Consider the following 24,482-nt stretch of genomic DNA (forward strand, 5'->3'; position numbering starts at 1 on the left):
TGTGTGTGTGTCTCTATGTGTGTGTGTGTGTCTCTATGTGTGTGTGTGTGTGTGTGTGTCTGTGTGTGTGTGTGTCTCTATGTGTGTGTGTGTGTCTCTATGTGTGTGTGTGTCTCTATGTGTGTGTGTGTGTGTGTCTCTATGTGTGTGTGTGTCTCTATGTGTGTGTGTGTCTCTATGTGTGTGTGTGTGTCTCTATGTGTGTGTGTGTGTGTGTGTGTGTGTGTGTGTCTCTATGTGTGTGTGTGTGTGTCTCTATGTGTGTGTGTGTCTCTATGTGTGTGTGTGTCTCTATGTGTGTGTGTGTGTGTGTCTGTGTGTGTGTGTGTCTCTATGTGTGTGTGTGTGTCTCTATGTGTGTGTGTCTCTCTATGTGTGTGTGTGTCTCTATGTGTGTGTGTGTGTGTGTGTCTCTATGTGTGTGTGTCTCTATGTGTGTGTGTGTGTGTCTCTATGTGTGTGTGTGTCTCTATGTGTGTGTGTGTGTGTCTCTATATGTGTGTGTGTGTGTGTGAGGTAATTGCTGCAGCACCAGAGTTTCATAAAGGAGTGTTAGATCACCACAGAGGACACGCCCCCTTAATCACATCCAGATACGGGCCAACATGGACTAGATTATGATCTGATGACACACACACACACACACACACAGACACACACACACACACACACACACACACACACACAGACACACACACACTGATACACACAAGACACACAGAGACACACACAGACACACACACACTGATACACACACAGACACACACACACACTCACGTTGGAGCCCTTGTTGAGGACCTCTGCAGCCTCGTCGTACTCCGGCTTCATCTTCTTACAGTGTCCACACCCTGAAGGAGACAGAACACAGAACCTCAGAACCTTCTGGTTCCTCAACATGTCGTCATGTGTACTCACAGAACCTCAGAACCTTCTGGAGTCCTGCGTTTATAGCTTTGTCATTTTATAGCTATGTCACTTTGTAGCTGTTACTTCGTAGCTATGTCACTGTAGCAGCTCCATGGCCACTACCCGTGGGTTCCCCCCCCAGCACCAAGGATCAGCCCGGAAGCAAGAGGTGTTGTTCAAAGACATGTTTTATTCCGCACACACGACACCGAGCAGACCGCAAAACACGTGCCTCTGCTCACCTCCCCCCGCCACTCTCGAGTGGGAGCTTTTATAAGGGTGGCCTCGGCTGCTGAGTGATTGCCAATCACCAGCAGCCGAGGCCAAATCAGACACAGCTGCCACAGTCACTTCGTAGCTCTGTCACTTTATAGCTATGTCACTTTATAGCTATGTCACTTTGTAGCTCTGTCACTTTGTAGCTCTGTCACTTTATAGCTATGTCACTTTATAGCTATGTCACTTGTTGTCACTTTGTAGCTCTGTCACTTTGTAGCTCTGTCACTTTATAGCTATGTCACTTTGTAGCTCTGTCACTTTATAGCTATGTCACTTTGTAGCTATGTCACTTTGTAGCTCTGTCACTTTGTAGCTATGTCACTTTATAGCTATGTCACTTTGTAGCTATGTCACTTTGTAGCTATGTCACTTTGTAGCTATGTCACTTTGTAGCTCTGTCACTTTGTAGCTCTGTCACTTTGTAGCTCTGTCACTTTATAGCTATGTCACTTTATAGCTATGTCACTTTATAGCTCTGTCACTTTATAGATATGTCACTTTGTAGCTTTGTCACTTTGTAGCTATGTCACTTTATAGCTATGTCACTTTGTAGCTCTGTCACTTTGTAGCTCTGTCACTTTGTAGCTATGTCACTTTGTAGCTCTGTCACTTTATAGCTATGTCACTTCGTAGCTATGTCACTTCGTAGCTGTCACTTTGTAGCTGTCACTTTGTAGCTATGTCACTTTGTAGCTCTGTCACTTTGTAGCTCTGTCACTTTGTAGCTATGTCACTTTATAGCATTGAGCCTGGGGCTTCTCTAGTGAGACCTGAGGACTTCTTGAAGGACCCTCTGAACCCCAAAGCAGTGACTTTCTCTCTCTTTGATCTTGCTTTTCAAAATAAAAGCTGCTGCTCTGTGGAAACAGAACCACTAGGACTAGAAGTTGAGATCACTCGAGCACGTCTTTAGTGTCGAGGAGAACAGTTAGGACATCAATCATAAAGGAAACCTGCAGGCTCCACATGCTTTATACATCAAACCATTTCCATATTTGTCCAACTTATGGCTGCGATTAAAGGAAGTGAAGCCGACCACCATATCTGCAGGAACGACCCTCTGTCTTCAACCCTTTCCTTTTCTTTCTGCTGACAGCCTGGCAGAGCGGGATATTTTATTGTTTTTTCTCTAACATAATCAGCCTCACTCTGGGAAACAGAAGGTTTTTTATGGCATGAGGAAAAGCTCCACGCAAACAAACCCGCTGAGTGCTGCTCAGAGGACGCAGAGGCCGGCGGCGCCGAGAGCTGGACGGCGGCGGCTTGGACCATTAATCTCACTCTGACAGCCGGGCCATTAGGAGGCCTGCAGCGGGCCGGGGCTGTGAGGCCAGATATGTGGTGGAATGGTGCGCAATAAATGTTTGTGTCATGGTGTGAAATATGTGTTGATAGATGTACACATAGTGTGTGTGTGTGTGTCTGTGTTTGTGTCTGTGTTTGTGTCTGTGTTTGTGTCTGTCTGTGAGATGCCGTCTGTTTCAGTTGCATGACCTTGACTGGATGCCTGTGTGACTGGCTGCTGTCCACAGGACGAGTCCCGAGCAAGATGGACGTCTGTGACCAGGTGACATAAGATGAGGACGTTCTACAGGTGAGACGTCCTACAGGTGAGACGTCCTACAGGTGAGACGTCCTACAGGTGAAGACAGATCATACGGGTGAAGGCAGCGCTGTCCTTCACTCAGAAGTCAACAACTCAACAGTTATGACTTATAGACGACCCAGCAGCACTTTTAGAGACTGTAAGTCTGCTTTGATGCCAACACGTTTGTATTCAATGCAGGACTTTTACTGGCAAGCTAAAAGTATTTGTGCATTGTAGCATAGCTCCACAGTAGCATAGCTCCACAGGAGCATAGCGTAGCTCCGCAGGAGCGTAGCTCCACAGTAGCATAGCTCCACAGTAGCAAAGCTCCACAGTATAGCTCCACAGTAGCATAGCTCCACAGTAGTATAGCTCCACAGTAGCGTAGCTCCACAGTAGCGTAGCTCCACAGTAGCGTAGCTCCACAGTAGCGTAGCTCCACAGTAGTATAGCTCCACAGTAGCATAGCTCCACAGTAGCATAGCCCCACAGTAGCATAGCCCCACAGGAGCATAGCTCCACAGGAGCATAGCTCCACAGGAGCGTAGCTCCACAGTAGCATAGCTCCACAGGAGCATAGCTCCACAGTAGCATAGCTCCACAGTAGCATAGCTCCACAGTAGCATAGCTCCACAGTAGCATAGCTCCACAGTAGCATAGCTCCACAGTAGCATAGCTCCACAGTAGCATAGCTCCACAGGAGCATAGCTCCACAGTAGCGTAGCCCCACAGTAGCATAGCTCCACAGGAGCATAGCTCCACAGTAGCAAAGCTCCACAGTAGCAAAGCTCCACAGGAGCATAGCTCCACAGTAGCATAGCCCCACAGTAGCATAGCTCCACAGTAGCATAGCTCCACAGTAGCGTAGCCCCACAGTAGCATAGCTCCACAGTAGCATAGCCCCACAGGAGCATAGCTCCACAGTAGCATAGCCCCACAGTAGCATAGCCCCACAGTAGCATAGCTCCACAGTAGCGTAGCCCCACAGTAGCATAGCTCCACAGTAGCATAGCCCCACAGTAGCGTAGCCCCACAGTAGCATAGCTCCACAGTAGCATAGCCCCACAGTAGCATAGCCCCACAGTAGCATAGCTCCACAGTAGCATAGCCCCACAGTAGCGTAGCCCCACAGTAGCGTAGCTCCACAGTAGCGTAGCCCCACAGTAGCATAGCCCCACAGTAGCATAGCTCCACAGTAGCGTAGCCCCACAGTAGCATAGCTCCACAGTAGCGTAGCCCCACAGTAGCATAGCTCCACAGTAGCGTAGCCCCACAGTAGCATAGCTCCACAGTAGCATAGCTCCACAGGAGCATAGCTCCACAGTAGCATAGCTCCACAGGAGCGTAGCTCCACAGTAGCATAGCCCCACAGTAGCGTAGCCCCACAGTAGCATAGCTCCACAGGAGCATAGCTCCACAGTAGCATAGCCCCACAGGAGCATAGCCCCACAGTAGCATAGCTCCACAGTAGCATAGCTCCACAGTAGCATAGCCCCACAGTAGCATAGCTCCACAGTAGCATAGCCCCACAGTAGCATAGCTCCACAGTAGCATAGCTCCACAGTAGCATAGCTCCACAGTAGCATAGCCCCACAGTAGCATAGCTCCACAGTAGCATAGCTCCACAGTAGCATAGCCCCACAGTAGCATAGCTCCACAGTAGCATAGCCCCACAGTAGCATAGCCCCACAGTAGCATAGCTCCACAGTAGCATAGCTCCACAGTAGCGTAGCCCCACAGTAGCATAGCTCCACAGTAGCATAGCTCCACAGTAGCATAGCTCCACAGTAGCATAGCTCCACAGTAGCATAGCTCCACAGTAGCATAGCCCCACAGTAGCATAGCTCCACAGTAGCATAGCCCCACAGTAGCATAGCCCCACAGTAGCATAGCCCCACAGTAGCATAGCTCCACAGTAGCATAGCCCCACAGTAGCATAGCCCCACAGTAGCATAGCTCCACAGTAGCATAGCTCCACAGTAGCATAGCCCCACAGTAGCATAGCTCCACAGTAGCATAGCCCCACAGTAGCATAGCCCCACAGTAGCATAGCCCCACAGTAGCATAGCCCCACAGTAGCATAGCCCCACAGTAGCATAGCCCCACAGTAGCATAGCCCCACAGTAGCATAGCCCCACAGTAGCATAGCTCCACAGTAGCGTAGCCCCACAGTAGCATAGCTCCACAGTAGCGTAGCCCCACAGTAGCATAGCTCCACAGTAGCATAGCTCCACAGTAGCGTAGCCCCACAGTAGCATAGCTCCACAGTAGCTGTGGCTCAGCTGTGCATAGCTCCACTGTGGCTCAGCTGTGGCCCTGTGGCTCAGCTGTGGCCTCTGTGGCTCAGCTCAGCAGCCTCCTGTGGCTCAGCTGTGGCTCAGCTGTGGCTCAGCTGTGGCTCCTGTGGCTCAGCTGTGGCTCAGCTGTGGCCCCTGTGGCTCAGCTGTGCCTCCTGTGGCTCAGCTGTGGCTCCTGTGGCTCAGCTGTGGCTCAGCTGTGGCTCAGCTGTGGCTCAGCTGTGGCTCAGCTGTGGCCCCTGTGGCTCAGCTGTGGCTCCTGTGGCTCAGCTGTGGCCCCTGTGGCTCAGCTGTGGCTCAGCTGTGGCTCCTGTGGCTCCTGTGGCTCAGCTGTGGCTCCTGGCTGAACCAGAAGCTGACGGATGTGAACAGTTCACCACTCTTGGCTTCTGGTGAGAAACACTTCATTTAAGTTTTAGTGGAGCAACAATTCAGCCACATAATCACCAATCTAACTTATTCCTCAACTTATAGTTTTACTTTCCACACACACACACACACACTGTTTCTGAACACATGTCGGTCACATGATGATCAGTAGTTGCCCCCCCCCCCTACTCACAGGGGGCGTAGAACATGATGAGGGCCGCAGGATGTTCCTCCAGGAAGCCGTGGAAGGACTCGTCGGTCAGGTGGTAGACCGGGGAGTCAGACTCCGCCCACGGGACCTCAGGGGCCTTCGCCTGGGGGGGCTGAGGGCTGGAACAGGGGGTGGGGGGGTGAGGGACTTTCTTTTGACATAAAAGCAGACGCGTTCCAGCTGCCACGTGATCTACAGAAATCAGACCCAGCTGCAAACCAGTGCTCCACCCAACACGTCACACACACCCTGAGAGACACACACACCCTGAGAGACACACACACACCCTGCGTCCCTCAGAGGGAGATCATTACACAACATCTCGTCTCCAGGAGACACCAGTGTTTATACTTTATGTGTTTGTGTTGCTTACTATCACGCTGAAGAGCATTCATACTGCACACACACACACACACTACTGCACACACACACATAATCACAGACACACACACTACTGCACACACACACACACACTACTGCACACACACACACACACTACTGCACACACATAATCACAGACACACACACACTACTGCACACACACATAATCACAGACACACACACACACACTACTGCACACACACACATAATCACAGACACACACACTACTGCACACACATAATCACAGACACACACACACTACTGCACACACACATAATCACACACACACACACTACTGCACACACACATAATCACAGACACACACACACACTACTGCACACACACACATAATCACAGACACACACACACACACACACACACATAATCACAGACACACACACACACACACTACTGCACACACACACACACACACACACACACACACATAATCACAGACACACACACACTACTGCACACACACATAATCACAGACACACACACACACTACTGCACACACACACACATAATCACAGACACACACACACACACACTACTACACACACATAATCACAGACACACACACACTACTGCACACACACATAATCACAGACACACACACTACTGCACACACATAATCACAGACACACACACTACTGCACACACATAATCACAGACACACACACTACTGCACACACACACATAATCACAGACACACACACTACTGCACACACACACACTACTGCACACACACACACTACTGCACACACATAATCACAGACACACACACACTACTGCACACACACACACTACTGCACACACACACATAATCACAGACACACACACTACTGCACACATAATCACACACACACACTACTGCACACACATAATCACAGACACACACACACACTACTGCACACACACACACACTACTGCACACACACATAATCAGACACACACACACTACTGCACACACATAATCACAGACACACACACACTACTGCACACACATAATCACAGACACACACACACACTACTGCACACACACACATAATCACAGACACACACACACACTACTGCACACACATAATCACAGACACACACACACACACTACTGCACACACATAATCACAGACACACACACACTACTGCACACACACACACTACTGCACACACACATAATCACAGACACACACACACACTACTGCACACACACATAATCACAGACACACACACTACTGCACACACACATAATCACAGACACACACACACACTACTGCACACACATAATCACAGACACACACACACTACTGCACACACATAATCACAGACACACACATAATCACAGACACACATAATCACACACACACACACACTACTGCACACACACACATAATCACAGACACACACACTACTGCACACACATAATCACAGACACACACACATAATCACAGACACACACACACTACTGCCCGCACACACACATACACACACAATTGTTGTGAACAAAAATGTTGCTGCTGTAAAAATAATATTAAGAATTATTTAAAATAAAAATTAAACTTCCAATTAAATACAAATACAAAGTGTATTTGTATTATAAAGTAGAAGCAATGATTTAGTCAAGAAGAAGAAGCTCCTTGTAGTAACTACACACAGAAGGGGGCGGGGCAGCAGAGGCGTAATATACAACCTGACCACTAGATGGCACTAGATCCCACACACGGCTCCTTTAACCAGTCTCACTGCAGACACTCAACGTCACCAGAGATCACACTGTCCACAAGGGAGACAGGAGACAAGGACGAAGGAAAGGGACGAGGACTAAGGAAAGAGACGAGGGACAAGGACTTAGGAAAGGGACGAGGGACAAGGACTTAGGAAAGGGACGAGGGACAAGGACTAAGGAAAGGGACGAGTGACAAGGACTTAGGAAAGGGACGAGGGACAAGGACTAAGGAAAGGGACGAGTGACAAGGACTTAGGAAAGGGACGAGGGACAAGGAATTAGGAAAAGGACGAGGGACAAGGACTTAGGAAAGGGACGAGGGACAAGGACTAAGGAAAGGGACGAGGGACAAGGACTAAGGAAAGAGACGAGGGACAAGGACTTAGGAAAGGGACGAGGGACAAGGACTTAGGAAAGGGACGAGGGACAAGGACTAAGGAAAGGAACAAGGACTTAGGAAAGGGACAAGGACTAAGGAAAGGGACGAAGGACAAGGACTAAGGAAAGGAACAAGGACTTAGGAAAGGGACAAGGACTAAGGAAAGGGACGAGGGACAAGGACTAAGGAAAGGGACGAGGACTTAGGAAAGGGACAATGACTAAGGAAAGAGACGAGGGACAAGGACTAAGGAAAGGGATGAGGGACAAGGACTAAGGAAAGAAACAAGGACTTAGGAAAAGGACTAAGGAAAGGGACGAGGGACAAGGACTAAGGAAAGGAACAAGGACTTAGGAAAGGGACAAGGACTAAGGAAAGAGATGAGGGACAAGGACTTAGGAAAGGGACAAGGGGAGAAGGAGAAATGAGACGCCACTGAGCAGGTGTAGATTGACCAGGTGAGGAAGAGGTCTGATAAAGACCACGGCAGAAGGAAGAGGTGGTCTCCTTAGTGGAGGAGGCAGGATGTCCTCACCTCCAGACTCCTCTCAGGAGACCTGTGACCTCTCAGGAGACCAGTGACCTCTCAGGAGACCTGTGACCTCTCAGGAGACCAGTGACCTCTCAGGAGACCTGTGACCTCTCAGGAGACCAGTGACCTCTCAGGAGACCAGTGACCTCTCAGGAGACCTGTGACCTCTCAGGAGACCAGTGACCTCTCAGGAGACCTGTGACCTCTCAGGAGACCAGTGACCTCTCAGGAGACCAGTGACCTCTCAGGAGACCTGTGACCTCTCAGGAGACCTGTGACCTCTCAGGAGACCAGCTCTGAGAGGTCACTGGTCTCCTGAGTGGAGTCTGGAGGGTTTGAGGAGAGGAGATATCTCAACCAGTCTAACTCAGCGGCGAGGAGGAGCAGGAGGAGGAGGAGGAGGAAGGTACTCACTTCTTCATCCAGTCGGCGATGTCTTTGGCGGAGCCTCCGTAGTTCTCGTAGTGGTGGAGGAACTTCCCCTTCCTGGAGACAAGAGCGCCGGTCAGCCCCCTGAGCCTCAGGTGCACACAGGCCGCCTGCAGTTACACCCTGGAGGACACTAGGGGGCGCTGCAGCTACTGGGGCCTGAATCTAGAGACCCGAGTTTACATATTCTCAACTTTAGGCGCGAGGAGCACCGCTCATCAACGTCACACTGCCCAAGGCAGCCAATAGGATGAGCAGGAGGCCCAAGGCAGCCAATAGGATCAACAGGAGGCCCAAGGCAGCCAATAGGATGAACAGGAGGCCCAAGGCAGCCAATAGGATCAACAGGAGGCCCAAGGCAGCCAATAGGATGAGCAGGAGGCCCAAGGCAGCCAATAGGATCAACAGGAGGCCCAAGGCAGCCAATAGGATGAACAGGAGGCCCAAGGCAGCCAATAGGATGAGAAGGAGGCCCAAGGCAGCCAATAGGATGAACAGGAGGCCCAAGGCAGCCAATAGGATGAACAGGAGGCCCAAGGCAGCCAATAGGATGAACAGGAGGCCCAAGACAGCCAATAGGATGAACAGGAGGCCCAAGGCAGCCAATAGGATCAACAGGAGGCCCAAGGCAGCCAATAGGATGAGCAGGAGGCCCAAGGCAGCCAATAGGATCAACAGGAGGCCCAAGGCAGCCAATAGGATGAGCAGGAGGCCCAAGGCAGCCAATAGCATGAACAGGAGGCCCAAGACAGCCAATAGGATCAACAGGAGGCCCAAGGCAGCCAATAGGATGAGCAGGAGGCCCAAGGCAGCCAATAGCATGAACAGGAGGCCCAAGACAGCCAATAGGATCAACAGGAGGCCCAAGGCAGCCAATAGGATGAACAGGAGGCCCAAGGCAGCCAATAGGATGAACAGGAGGCCCAAGACAGCCAATAGGATGAACAGGAGGCCCAAGGCAGCCAATAGCATGAACAGGAGGCCCAAGACAGCCAATAGGATCAACAGGAGGCCCAAGGCAGCCAATAGGATGAACAGGAGGCCCAAGGCAGCCAATAGGATGAACAGGAGGCCCAAGACAGCCAATAGGATGAACAGGAGGCCCAAGGCAGCCAATAGCATGAACAGGAGGCCCAAGGCAGCCAATAGGATGAGCAGGAGGCCCAAGGCAGCCAATAGGATGAAGCAGGAGGCCCAAGGCAGCCAATAGCATGAACAGGAGGCCCAAGGCAGCCAATAGGATCAACAGGAGGCCCAAGGCAGCCAATAGGATGAACAGGAGGCCCAAGGCAGCCAATAGCATGAACAGGAGGCCCAAGGCAGCCAATAGGATCAACAGGAGGCCCAAGGCAGCCAATAGGATGAAGCGAGAGGCTTTCCTTCCTGTTTTCGTGTTGAAACCAGTTAGAAATCCAAAAGAAAATGTCAAACTCCGACGAGACGCTCCTATCATTGTTATTTAATGGAGAGCTTTATAGTTCTGAATGGAAACACGGGTCCAGCTGACTGGCGGCGCTCGCCATCGAGACACCATTCGTGGAGTAGATGGTGGTCTTCGCCGTACTCTGTCCCTTTCTGTTGATAGAGAAAGCGTTTTCCTCGTCCCACAACACAGAAAGGGAAAGAGCGCCGTGGGCTTGAATCCGTTCAGTAATGGCGCTCCACCGCCCGGCGCACGCAGGCGCTCCGCGGGGCTTTGAAGCGGCTGCTCCTACGAGCCTCGCCTGGTGCGATCGCCCTGAGGGAGCCGGCGGCGCCGTGGGGCTCAGACGCTCGTTAGCTCGCTGACGCTAATGTGTCGCCGGCTAACGAACTGCGACTCAGCGGGCGTGTGTGTGCAGGGCTCTCAAGTCTCACGCATTGAGCGTGAGACTCACGCATTTCGGTCTTATCTCACGCACTCCCGCCACACATCGAATTCCTCACGCTGAAAAAAACTCTCGGCTATTTAATGCTTGAATGCAGGGGTGCTCAATACGCCGATCGATTGTTCCGCTGCAGAGCTCCGACGCCGGTCTGCGCGCATTGGGATGGAGCAAAAAAATAGTCACTAGCACCCCCGTCAACAACTCTTTTCGGCTCGATGCCGGCGCGCGCAACGGTCAGCTGTATCGGGTGCTGATGGAAATCTCACGCTTGCCTGTCTTCAAAACTTGAGAGCCCTGTGTGTGTGTGTGTGTGTGTGTGGACCAACGCACTCAGCAACTAACCACTAAGACACTTAATCAGTGGGTTTGACACGAGTCCCTCCCTGCTGACGCCTGGAACATCGTGGTTAACGCGAGGCGTTGTGTTCGTAGCCACGTCGTGTTCTAAAGAAGGCTGGAGTGACTGAGCTGCTGACGAGCGTCGTCCTTCACGCCTCGACGAGTCCTGGACCTTCAGGAGGCTCCAGCACCACGCTGCTGGTTAGGAGGCCCTCGAGTCATGGACGGATTAAGAAACCACGGGCCGCTGGGCCTGGACGTGTCAAGGGCCCCCCCCCCCCCCCACCCGCAAAAAAAAGAAATGAAGTTTAAAAAAAAAAAGTTTTAACAAATAATTTTATAATTAAATATACTTTTTTTTTTAAACATCGCTAACAAAACAGTCCGTATGGAACAACGATACCGGAGCTGAGCAGAATTATATGACCATGACATGAATGACTTAAGCCTAGCATATACCGGCTATGGCGCATCGTGTCATATCATCATATCAATACAAAGTTAATAACAGCTACTTCACGCAGAGGCTCTGGCTCAGGGGCCCCCTGAGCTCACGGGCCCCTGGTGCCGGTAGGCTCGTTGGGTAATCCATCCCTCAGTAGGACTATTGGGGCCCTGTTACTGACATGAATGACTTCAGCCTAGCATATACCGGCTATGGCGCATCGTGTCATATCATCATATTCATATCAATACAATGTTAATAACAGCGACGTCACGCGCGGAGGCCCTGGCCCAGGGGCCCCCTGAGCTCATGGGCCCCTGGGCCTGGGCCCGGTAGGCCCGTTGGTTAATCCATCCCTGCCTCGAGTGCGTGCGTGTGTGTGTGTGTGTGTGTGTGTGTGTCCCTAAGTGAGACGGATGAGATGCTGGACTCACTCAAAGAAGCAGAAGGTCGGGTATCCTTTGACGTCGAACTCCTGCTTGAGTCCGTCAAACTCAGACGGGTGCACGTTCATCCCCGCCAGCACCTACACACACACACATGCACACGCACACACACACACACGCGCACACACACACAGGGTTACTGGTCGTCATGGCAGCCGGTACAAAAGGAGACGGCTGTGTGAAACAAAGGGATGAAGACGTCGGACTAAAACATGAGGAGAATATTTAATAACGCCACGTTTCATTAGGCCACTTTAATTAATTTAGCATCAGGAATAAAGAAGCAGGAAACAGAGAGAAGCAAAAGAAGACATGGGACTACAGATGAAAAATAGCCTCTTGGCTAACTCTGGCACATTTACTGCAATGTTTTTATGTTAGGATCTCTGTCTCCCCTGCTGTTTTTCTCCTCTGTTGTCCCCTCCTCTCCTCATGTGTGTTATCGTTGTGTCATGTGCTTTTGTTTTCGGGCAGTTTCCCTCCTCTGAACTCCGCCCACTGTCACGCCTCCCTCCAGAAGAGCCAGCTGGGGCTCATCTCACCTGATCATCTCCAGCTGGCTTAGATACCCGGTCCTGCTCTTGCTCTCTGGCAGGTCGTTGGTTGACCAACCTGAAGCCAGTCCGTACGGCCACTCGCCCTGTGAGGTCTTCTTCCCGTCGTTACTCCGTAACCTGTACTTTGTTTTGTTTTTCCGCTCAGTGTAGAGACACGGTCGTCACCTGAGTGAGGAGCCCACTTTGACTATTCTTTCCTTTTTGTTGAGTGTTCGGTCGGGCTTCCCTCCCGACCTCGGAGCAAGAGACTTTGGTCTGAGACCCCTGCCTTTTTGTTATTTCTGTTTTGCCTTGTTTTTGGAATAAAGAGCTCTGATTCTATTCAAGCTGTTGTCAGTCTGCGTTTGGGTTCAATCTCCATACCAACACATAACATTTTATCAATGTGCACTGTCACTTATTAAATAAACCATTAAAAAAGACATGCCGTTAGCATGTGTAACCGTTAGCATGTGTTACCGTTAAACAGGGCTGTGTCTACCGGACACTTTACGAAGGACACTGCAATCCAGCGCCCTGACATCTTAGTGCCCTGCGTGGCTGTGAGTGTCTCAAATGGAACACTTACGTTAACCACTTGGCGGGAGTGACGTACGCAAATCTGCTTGCGATACCCGCGAAACTTAAAGTGACAAAATGAATGCACTGCTTGCCCAAGTGAGTCTTCAGTTTGCTCGTCCTGTGGATCTGATCTGAATCCCTCTCACCGAGGCCAGATGTGAGACCACCAGGATCAGGCTCTAGACCCATCGTCATGGTAACTACAGCCTAACCCCTTAAAGAACTCGTCGATAATCAAACCAACATTCAGTTCATTAGCTCTGAATTCCTCCTCCGCTCTGAGAGGCTGATCTACTGCACTCCTCTTCCTCCAGCTGCTCCTCCTCCTCCACTTCCTACAGCTCCTCCTATCCTTCCTCCTCCTCCTACCCTTCTTCCTCCTGCTCCTCCTCCTCCTCCTCCTACCCTTCTTCCTCCTGCTCCTCCTCCTCCTCTTCCTACTGCTCCTCCTATCCTTCCTCCTCCTCCTACCCTTCTTCCTCCTGCTCCTCCTCCTCCTCTTCCTACTGCTCCTCCTATCCTTCCTCCTCCTCCTACCCTTCTTCCTCCTGCTCCTCCTCCCCTTCCAACTGCTCCTCCTATCCTTCCTCCTCCTTCTACCCTTCTTCCTACTGCTCCTCCTCTTGCTCTTCTTCCTCCTGCTCCTCCTCCTCCCCTTCCTACTGCTCCTGCTCCTCCTATCCTTCCTCCTCCTCCTCCCCTTCTTCCTCCTGCTCCTCCTCCCCTTCCTACTGCTCCTCCTCCTACCCTTCCTACTGCTCCTCTTCCTCCTCCTGCTCCTCCTATCCTTCCTCCTCCTTCTACCCTTCTTCCTCCTCTTGCTCTTCTTCCTCCTGCTCCTCCTGCTCCAGGAGTAGTGCGTTTCTCTTCGCCTTTGGTTGCACCTCTGCAGCGCTAATAAAGAAACAACAGCAGCAGCTGACAACATGGGTCTATAGGAGGAGGAGCATGAGGAGGAGCAGGAAGAGGAGGAGGTAAACACCAAGACTGGACATGTAATGCAGAGGCTGATCAGGCCTGGAGGAGGTCAGTCCTGCCTGGTGGCTCCAGCCTGAGACCTGGAGCTCTGGACTCATGAGAGCAGCGGGAGCGGCGGCGGACGGACTTACGTATCTCCCTTTGGTCTCGGTGGCCGCCTGCTGAAAGATGGGCTGCATTCTCTTACAAACACCACACCCTGCAAGACAAGAGCCAGGGCGCGGTTACAAGACGCCCAGACCGCGGTGAACGTCCTCCGGCTTATTGAAGAGCTTCAAAACACATTCAAGATCCCACGAAGAACAACCACTCAGAAACAGAAAGGGTGACAGATCTACACGCAAGTACACATATTTAGCAAATCAACTTGTTTGTCTACACATTCAACACTTAACTTGATAATAAAGTACTTAACTCCCCCTTGACCTCTGACACAGACTTCATGATTAACATGTGCAGTATACACTAGTTGTTGTGTATCTGAATGTTTCTGCACACAGAGTTCCCCAAACAGTCTTTGAATGATATGAGTTCAGCTGGAAAGCTGAGACTCTTCAAAGGAGCCAAAACTGATCCATGAGAAGGAGAGTGAGATCATCACCTCATGAAACCTGAGGAGGAGGATCACCCACGTGGACTTCACATCTGTAAATGATATATGGCTTTATGTTTTTATAGATTTTTATTAATATATATCTATTTAAATCTATATATTTTATATATATACTATTTTTCTTAAATTTGTATATGTATATATATATATATATAAATAAATAAAAAATACAGTATGTATGTATACTATTTTTTTTAATGTGTATATACCACTATATATATAAATTTTTCTTTTCTTTATCTAAATTTGTATTTATATATATATTTATATAAAACTATATATATAAATAAAAATGTAAAGAAATTATAATATTTATATAGATATATTTAATTTATAGTTTGTATTAATATATATATAAATATATAAATAATAAATACATAAACATTTATTTTATATATATATTTTTTTTACATTTGTATATGTATATATATATAAATAAAAAATATGTATGTAAACAATTTTTTAAAATGTGTATATATATACATATATATAATATATATACATTTTTTTTCTTAAATGAAATTTGTATATATATATAAATAAAAATGTTAAAAATTATAATATTTATATATATTTTATAGTTTGTATTAATATATATATATATAGATATAATAATAAATACATAAACATAAACACACACACACACATATATATATATATATGTTCCTTACGGTCTTGTTGTCTTAATGTGGTAAATGTCTCTCTCGTCGTCCATGGTATGATTCTAACTTCTTCTGGACACTAACAGCTGTCGGTTGACCCCAGTATGTCATCTGTAACACGTCTATAACACGTCTATAAGGCAGTGCGCAAACAAGAGGCAATGAAAGGACTCACAGGGAGCGTAGAACATCAGGAGGACCGGCCTCTCCTCTTTCTTCAGCAGCTTCCTGAAGTCCTTCAAAGAGAGAGATGTCCAGTATATATCTCAACAGGAAGTGGTATATTAGCCTCGACTGTGACTAAAGCTTGGCATCGGGGTTCTCTGTTTAGCATACAGAGCCCTGGAAGCACTGAGCACACCATCATCTTTGCCCTCTCAGCAGTTTATTGCACTGATTAAGGGAGTACAGGACTTTCTTCTTTGGACCCAGACCAGTTCCTCCTCACCACCTCCTCTTTAAAAACACCCACATTCAGCACAATCCCCTGTTGACACCTTCCACGGGCCTCCGGGCCGAGCTCAGGGAAGTGGAAGTGCTGCTGCTTTAATTAAAGAGCTTTCAAAGCACTGCATGCGTCTTTCATTTGAGCCGAGTGACTTCTGACTGCAGGAAGTCTTGGGTCCCTCACGTGGTCTCAGGATTTAGGTCCTGAGGGGGACAAGCTGCTGAGTCAGCTGCTGATCATACCTTCAAGGAGAAGGGCCGCCCGTTAAAGACTACGACCTCATACCCTCTGGTCTGGTCTGGTCTCTATACCCTCTGGTCTTGGTCTGGTCTCTTTACCCTCTGGTCTTGGTCTCTATGCCCTCTGGTCTTGGTCTCTATACCCTCTGGTCTTGGTCTCTATGCCCTCTGGTCTTGGTCTCTATACCCTCTGGTCTTGGTCTCTATGCCCTCTGGTCTTGGTCTCTATGCCCTCTGGTCTTGGTCTCTATGCCCTCTGGTCTTGGTCTCTATGCCCTCTGGTCTTGGTCTCTATACCCTCTGGTCTTGGTCTCTATGCCCTCTGGTCTTGGTCTCTATACCCTCTGGTCTTGGTCTCTATACCCTCTGGTCTTGGTCTCTATGCCCTCTGGTCTTGGTCTCTATGCCCTCTGGTCTTGGTCTCTATACCCTCTAGTCTTGGTCTCTATGCCCTCTGGTCTTGGTCTCTATACCCTCTGGTCTTGGTCTCTATACCCTCTGGTCTTGGTCTGGTCTCTATACCCTCTGGTCTTGGTCTCTATACCCTCTGGTCTTGGTCTCTATGCCCTCTGGTCTTGGTCTCTATACCCTCTGGTCTTGGTCTCTATACCCTCTGGTCTTGGTCTCTATGCCCTCTGGTCTTGGTCTCTATGCCCTCTGGTCTTGGTCTCTATACCCTCTGGTCTTGGTCTCTATACCCTCTGGTCTTGGTCTCTATGCCCTCTGGTCTTGGTCCCTATACCCTCTGGTCTTGGTCTCTATACCCTCTGGTCTTGGTCTCTATGCCCTCTGGTCTTGGTCTCTATGCCCTCTGGTCTTGGTCTCTATACCCTCTGGTCTTGGTCTCTATGCCCTCTGGTCTTGGTCTCTATGCCCTCTGGTCTTGGTCTCTATGCCCTCTGGTCTTGGTCCCTATACCCTCTGGTCTTGGTCTCTATACCCTCTGGTCTTGGTCTCTATACCCTCTGGTCTTGGTCTCTATGCCCTCTGGTCTTGGTCTCTATGCCCTCTGGTCTTGGTCCCTATACCCTCTGGTCTTGGTCTCTATGCCCTCTGGTCTTGGTCTCTATACCCTCTGGTCTTGGTCTCTATGCCCTCTGGTCTTGGTCTCTATACCCTCTGGTCTTGGTCCCTATACCCTCTGGTCTTGGTCTCTATGCCCTCTGGTCTTGGTCTCTATACCCTCTGGTCTTGGTCTCTATACCCTCTGGTCTTGGTCTCTATGCCCTCTGGTCTTGGTCTCTATGCCCTCTGGTCTTGGTCCCTATGCCCTCTGGTCTTGGTCTCTATGCCCTCTGGTCTTGGTCCCTATACCCTCTGGTCTTGGTCTCTATACCCTCTGGTCTTGGTCTCTATGCCCTCTGGTCTTGGTCTCTATGCCCTCTGGTCTTGGTCCCTATACCCTCTGGTCTTGGTCTCTATACCCTCTGGTCTTGGTCTGGTCTCTATGCCCTCTGGTCTTGGTCTCTATGCCCTCTGGTCTTGGTCTCTATACCCTCTGGTCTTGGTCTCTATGCCCTCTGGTCTTGGTCTCTATGCCCTCTGGTCTTGGTCTCTATACCCTCTGGTCTTGGTCTCTATACCCTCTGGTCTTGGTCTCTATGCCCTCTGGTCTTGGTCTCTATGCCCTCTGGTCTTGGTCCCTATACCCTCTGGTCTTGGTCTCTATACCCTCTGGTCTTGGTCTCTATGCCCTCTGGTCTTGGTCCCTATACCCTCTGGTCTTGGTCTCTATACCCTCTGGTCTTGGTCTGGTCTCTATACCCTCTGGTCTTGGTCTCTATGGCCTCTGGTCTTGGTCTCTATGCCCTCTGGTCTTGGTCTCTATACCCTCTGGTCTTGGTCTCTATGCCCTCTGGTCTTGGTCTCTATACCCTCTGGTCTTGGTCTCTATGCCCTCTGGTCTTGGTCTCTATACCCTCTGGTCTTGGTCTCTATGCCCTCTGGTCTTGGTCTCTATGCCCTCTGGTCTTGGTCTCTATGCCCTCTGGTCTTGGTCCCTATACCCTCTGGTCTTGGTCTTTATACCCTCTGGTCTTGGTCTGGTCTCTATGACCTCTGGTCTTGGTCTCTATGCCCTCTGGTCTTGGTCTCTATGCCCTCTGGTCTTGGTCCCTATACCCTCTGGTCTTGGTCTTGCCTTGGTCCCTATGAAATTGTTTTGATTGGTGACTTCAATTGGAACTGGTTAAAACCAGTGTCTGATCATTTTAGGGCACAATGTGATTCACTAAATCTTTTCCAGATTGTTGACATGCCCACTAGACCGAATCTTAAATGTCCTGAAAAATCTTCTTTGATCGATCTTATTATAACTAATGTCCCCCATAAATATTCTCCTGCCAGTATTTTCGCAAATGACATTAGCGATCATTGTGTTATTGCCACAGTTAGATGTACAAAAATTCCCAAAACTAAGCCACGTATCATCATAAAGCGAAATATGAATCATTTTGTGGAACAAGGGTTTCTTCATGATCTCTTTTTCTCTGACTGGGAACGAATTAACCTCATTGGTGATGTTGAAAGTGCATGGAAATTCTTTTATGATGGTTTTATTGGAATTGTTGACAAGCATGCTCCTTTCAAAAAGTGCAGGATAAAAGGCCGTGATACTCCATGGTTCAGTTCAGATTTATCCAAGATGCTACATGAGCGGAATGTGGCTTGGGCCAAGGCAAGGGGTTCTGGTCTGGAGTCAGATTGGCTGCTTTTTAGGCAACTGCGCAATGCTTGTACAGTTGCAATTAAAAAAGCTAAAGCTGAGCATTTTTTAAGTGAAACGTCAAACAACCTCAACAATCCAAGACTGTTTTGGAGGACAATAAAATCTTTATCTGGAAGTAGAAATGGTATTGAGCTTCCCGCTTGCATTGTCAAGGACTCTAATGACATCTCTGACAAAGCCATAATGCTGGACTGTTTTAATGAGCACTTCATTGCCTCTGGTTCCCTGTTTGACACTCTAAACCATCCACATGAGAAATCCTCTGCTTGTTTGGGTCGCCAGGAAACTGTTGGTGAGTCTTTCAGTTTTAAGCCTGTTACTGAAGTGCACAAAGCCCTTAAACTTTTAGACACAAGAAAACCGGCAGGTCCGGATAACCTAGAACCATATTTTTTAAAGTTAGCTGCTGATTTTATTGCACCCCCTTTAACATATATTTTTAATCTTTCCTTACTTTCAAACGAAATTCCCCTTATATGGAAGTCTGCCTTTGTTTTCCCCGTTAAAAGGAGGAGACCCCACACTTTTAAATAATTACAGGCCTATCTCCAAACTGTCTGTTTTAGCTAAGACACTAGAATCCCTTGTGAGTGAGCAACTTAAGGAGTTTTTAATCATAAACAATATTTTATCTGTCTATCAATCAGGTTTTAGAAAAAAAACATAGTACAACCACAGCGGCGTTAAAGGTAGTAAATGATTTTATTGAATCTTTGGACAATAAACAACACTGTGCAGCCCTTTTTATTGATTTGTCCAAGGCTTTCGACACTGTCGATCATGCAGTAATGAAGCAGAGACTTCTTACTATTGGACTGTCAAAACATACTGTCTGTTGGTTTGAAAATTATTTATCAAACCGATCACAGTGTGTACAGGCTGAAGGCATTACCTCGAGTTCTCTTGATATAATAAAAGGTGTGCCACAGGGTTCAGTCCTTGGACCACTTTTATTCACAATTTATATTAACAGTATCGGTCAAAATGTGCCAAATGCCAATTTTCACTTTGATGCAGACGATACTGTCATTTACTGCTCTGCTCCTACACAGCATCAGGCTCTCTTACACTTACAAACAGCCTTCGATACTGTGCAACACTCTTTTAATGAGTTGAAATTATTGTTGAATCCTGATAAAACGAAGTTGATGATGTTTACAAACTCAAAAACAAAGCCATTAAACCTTCCAGCTATGATTTCATTTCAGGGCAAAGTGATTGAGTCTGTATCATCATATAAATACCTGGGATTCTTGATTGATGACTCTCTCTTTTAAACCTCATATTCAGCAACTTGTTAAGAAGTTGAAAGTGAGGCTGGGTTTCTATTTCCGAAATAAGTCTTGCTTTTCTTTTAATGCTAAAAAGAGACTTGTTGCTGCTACTTTTATGCGTGTGATTGATTATGGTGATGTCTTATATACGCATGCATCTTCTCAATGTCTCCACTCCTTAGATACTGTCTACCATGGAGCATTGAGGTTCATCACTAACCTTAAGGCTCTGACTCACCATTGCTCCCTGTATGCGAGGGTTGGTTGGACTCCTCTGTCCATCCGGAGACAAAATCATTGGCATGTCCTTATTTATAAGGCTATTCTCCACGTACTTCCATCGTATCTTTGGACGCTAATTCAGCTGAAAAACCCTGGAAGCTCCCATCTTCGCTCTGTGACCTCTGCTCAAGGCCTCCTCTTGCTCCCCGTCCCTCACGTCCGTTTGGAAATGGGGAAAAGAGGTTTTAAGTTTGCTGCTCCTGCGGCTTGGAATTTGCTGCAGACAGACCTGGGTCTCCGGGAGCCGGTCTCCTTAGGTGTTTTTAAAAATAGATTGAAAATATTGGAGGGAAATTCATCTAGCTGTCGATGTTTTATATGACGGAGGTATGTGCTCCTGTGTGAGCTGGGTTGTGTTGGCTTGAGTCTTAGTTTTGGTTTTATTCATGCTGTGATTTAGTTTTTCGTTTTATATATTGTCTGTCACTGTTTTATGTTGTATTGTATGGAACTTTGTGTGGCGTGCTGCTGCTGCTGTCTTGGCCAGGACACTCTTGTAAAGGAGATTTTTAATCTCAATGAGGCATTTCCTGGTTAAATAAATTAAAAACATTTTTTTTTTAAATAGCCTCTGGTATGCAATGCATCATGGTACATGTAATATTTTCTGTTAACTGAGCAGCCAAAGCTCAAAAGGTCATTAGGTCACAAACTTACCTTTTCTGTCTCTATGTGGACGATGTCTTTGGCCTCAGGGTTCTCCTCCCACAGCGGGGGTCCCGATGGGTCCTTCAGAAACGCCACCATAGACTGAATGGAGGACAAGCAGAACCCCTTCAGATCATCAACTAGCAGAACCCCTTCAGGTCATCAACTAGCAGAACCCCTTCAGATCATCAACTAGCAGAACCCCTTCAGATCATCAACTAGCAGAACCCCTTCAGGTCATCAACTAGCAGAACCCCTTCAGATCACAACTAGCAGAACCCCTTCAGGTCATCAACTAGCAGAACCCCTTCAGGTCATCAACTAGCAGAACCCCTTCAGATCACAACTAGCAGAACCCCTTCAGATCACAACTAGCAGAACCCCTTCAGATCACAACTAGCAGAACCCCTTCAGGTCATCAACTAGCAGAACCCCTTCAGGTCATCAACTAGCAGAACCCCTTCAGATCACAACTAGCAGAACCCCTTCAGATCACAACTAGCAGAACCCCTTCAGATCACAACTAGCAGAACCCCTTCATATCACAACTAGCAGAACCCCTTCAGATCACAACTAGCAGAACCCCTTCAGATCACAACTAGCCGAACCCCTTCATATCACAACTAGCAGAACCCCTTCAGATCACAACTAGCAGAATCCCTTCAGATCACAACTAGCAGAACCCCTTCAGATCACAACTAGCAGAACCCCTTCAGATCACAACTAGCAGAACCCCTTCAGATCACAACTAGCAGAATCCCTTCAGATCACAACTAGCAGAACCCCTTCAGATCACAACTAGCAGAACCCCTTCAGATCACAACTAGCAGAACCCCTTCAGATCACAACTAGCAGAACCCCTTCATATCACAACTAGCAGAACCCCTTCAGATCACAACTAGCAGAACCCCTTCAGATCACAACTAGCAGAATCCCTTCAGATCACAACTAGCAGAACCCCTTCAGATCACAACTAGCAGAACCCCTTCAGATCACAACTAGCAGAACCCCTTCAGATCACAACTAGCAGAACCCCTTCAGATCACAACTAGCAGAATCCCTTCAGATCACAACTAGCAGAACCCCTTCAGATCACAACTAGCAGAACCCCTTCAGATCACAACTAGCAGAACCCCTTCAGATCACAACTAGCCGAACCCCTTCATATCACAACTAGCAGAACCCCTTCAGATCACAACTAGCAGAATCCCTTCAGATCACAACTAGCAGAACCCCTTCATATCACAACTAGCAGAACCCCTTCATATCACAACTAGCAGAACCCCTTCAGATCATCAACTAGGCTACATGTGAACAAGAGAGTGACTGCTGATGCTTTTACTTTGCAGAAGTCACAACAGGCAACGCTGCGTTGCCAGGTCTGAGCGCAGAGAGACCATCGCGGTCCACCTCCGGGACCTTTAAGTGCCTGGTGATGGGCCTGGTAAAGATCTGTGTAACTATAATGAACCATATGTCAGGACATATTTCATTGAGTGGCATGATAGCGTGGACACGGCTGGAATATTTAGAGATAATAATGATGTCATTTTTGGCAATGGTTTGAACTCAGACTTTTGGTGTTTTATTGTTTCACGAGGACGTTCCATCTGCCAGGGAAAGAAACCCGAGCAACGCGCCAGCAAGGAGAATACTAATCAGACTCTCCCGATATACGGATGTGTCACACGTCCAGATGGACTGGAGCTACCTGGTGGTTATTTGGGGCTCTGCTCTTCATGGAGGTTTCACAGTGCACTATTAATACAGGCCTGGAGATAACATTGTGAGATCTCATTCATACCGTATATCGCCCTTAATAGCTCATCGCTGCTCAGGAAACCACAACCCTGGAATCCGGTTAATGACCTCCGTGAGAGCTGAGTGACGGGCACTTAGTAGCCAGAGACAGAGTGATGAGGGCACTCACCTTGAAGGTGGCCGGCCGGCTGTACTCCGTGTGGAACGTCCCGTCTCTGAAACAGAAGCATGGCCGGTGAAGCACGCCGGGAGGAGCGGAGCACCGCGGGGAGCCAGGTACTCACTTGTAATGCAGCAGCTCGGCTCCTCCGGGTTTGGAGCTCGGGTTCACCTTCAGCTTCTTACAGAGCTTACGGCCCTCAGAGTCCCTGAGCGGAGGGGAGACCAGAGAGAGACCGTCACATTCTAGAAGGGCCTGGAACTAGGGCTGCAGCAACGAATCGATAAAATCAATACAAATCAATTATTAAAATAGTTGGCAACGAATTTCATCATCGATTCGTTGTGTCGCGCGATTATTACAGCCCTCAATAAGTCACGGAGTATAAACAAAGTTGAGTTGAGCGCAGAGCGGCGCAGGAGAAACCAGAGCGGAGCGGAGAGGACAGAACGCTGCGTTGTGAGAGCCAATCAGCGCTGAGCTGCTCCTCTGTTGATGAATCTAATTGGCTGCTGCTGCTCACGTGGCGCTGGAAGCGGAAGTCATTCACGTCGTCGGAGACATTCACGGAGCTAAGTGCGCCTCCGGGTGACGTCATGACCCCAGACACCAGGGCGCTACATGTCACGACGTGTGTGGCATTTCCACAAGAGGATAACGTAGAAAACGTGGTTATTTATTCCGTGGCAGATAGCGGAAAATATTTTTCCACGGAGAAAGGCAACGGAGATAAGCCACGCCGCCACTCGCTGTGAGCGCTGCGCGTGCAGACAGCGTTTAACGGAGCAGCGTGCGCTCTGATCGCTCTCTTAATGAAGTATCGATACTAAAATATGCTAAATCACATCGTTTTTAACGTACGGTACTTTGTTAGCATCGCTACACTGTGCAGCGTGACAGCAGCAGATGTAGCGGACTAACATTCAAGCTAACCTAACTTCCCAAATGCTGTGGACATCTGAACGCTGATTGGCCGAGACGCGACACGTCCATCAAAGATGTTTTATTGTGAAGAGCACCACTTCACATTTTCTCCGCGTCTCACTGCAATCTCAACGGCAGCGGGCCAGGTGAACAAAATAATACATCGGAACGCGTCTCTGGTATTGTTCAGGGGGCGGGGCCACATGGGGACCACTGCTCAGGAGAGGAGAGCTGTCAGTCTGTTTGTGACGGTTCATCACCATGGTGACCAATGAACAGGTTCATCCACATGACCAATGAACAGGTTCATCCTCATGACCAGTGAACAGGTTCATCACCATGGTGACCAGTGAACAGGTTCATCCTCATGACCAATGAACAGGTTCATCACCATGGTGACCAGTGAACAGGTTCATCCTCATGACCAATGAACAGGTTCATCACCATGCTGA

General features: G+C 48.5%; 1 protein-coding gene across 1 annotated transcript in view; it reads right to left on the minus strand.

The window, feature by feature from the left end:
- Nucleotides 1-24,482, minus strand: part of pdia5 (protein disulfide isomerase family A, member 5) — a 50,661-nt gene that overhangs the window by 15,743 nt on the left and 10,436 nt on the right. Inside the window, exons 4-12 of the mRNA XM_056436499.1 lie at nt 23,231-23,314; nt 23,116-23,161; nt 21,195-21,287; nt 15,742-15,802; nt 14,423-14,490; nt 12,184-12,275; nt 9,083-9,154; nt 5,633-5,769; nt 778-848 (exon numbers count right to left, since the gene is read on the minus strand). Coding sequence (XP_056292474.1) covers nt 778-848; nt 5,633-5,769; nt 9,083-9,154; nt 12,184-12,275; nt 14,423-14,490; nt 15,742-15,802; nt 21,195-21,287; nt 23,116-23,161; nt 23,231-23,314 — 724 coding nt within the window. The remainder of the gene's footprint in view (nt 1-777; nt 849-5,632; nt 5,770-9,082; nt 9,155-12,183; nt 12,276-14,422; nt 14,491-15,741; nt 15,803-21,194; nt 21,288-23,115; nt 23,162-23,230; nt 23,315-24,482) is intronic.

This window comes from Pseudoliparis swirei, chromosome 2 (assembly GCF_029220125.1).
Source record: "Pseudoliparis swirei isolate HS2019 ecotype Mariana Trench chromosome 2, NWPU_hadal_v1, whole genome shotgun sequence".
NCBI lineage: Eukaryota > Metazoa > Chordata > Actinopteri > Perciformes > Liparidae > Pseudoliparis > Pseudoliparis swirei.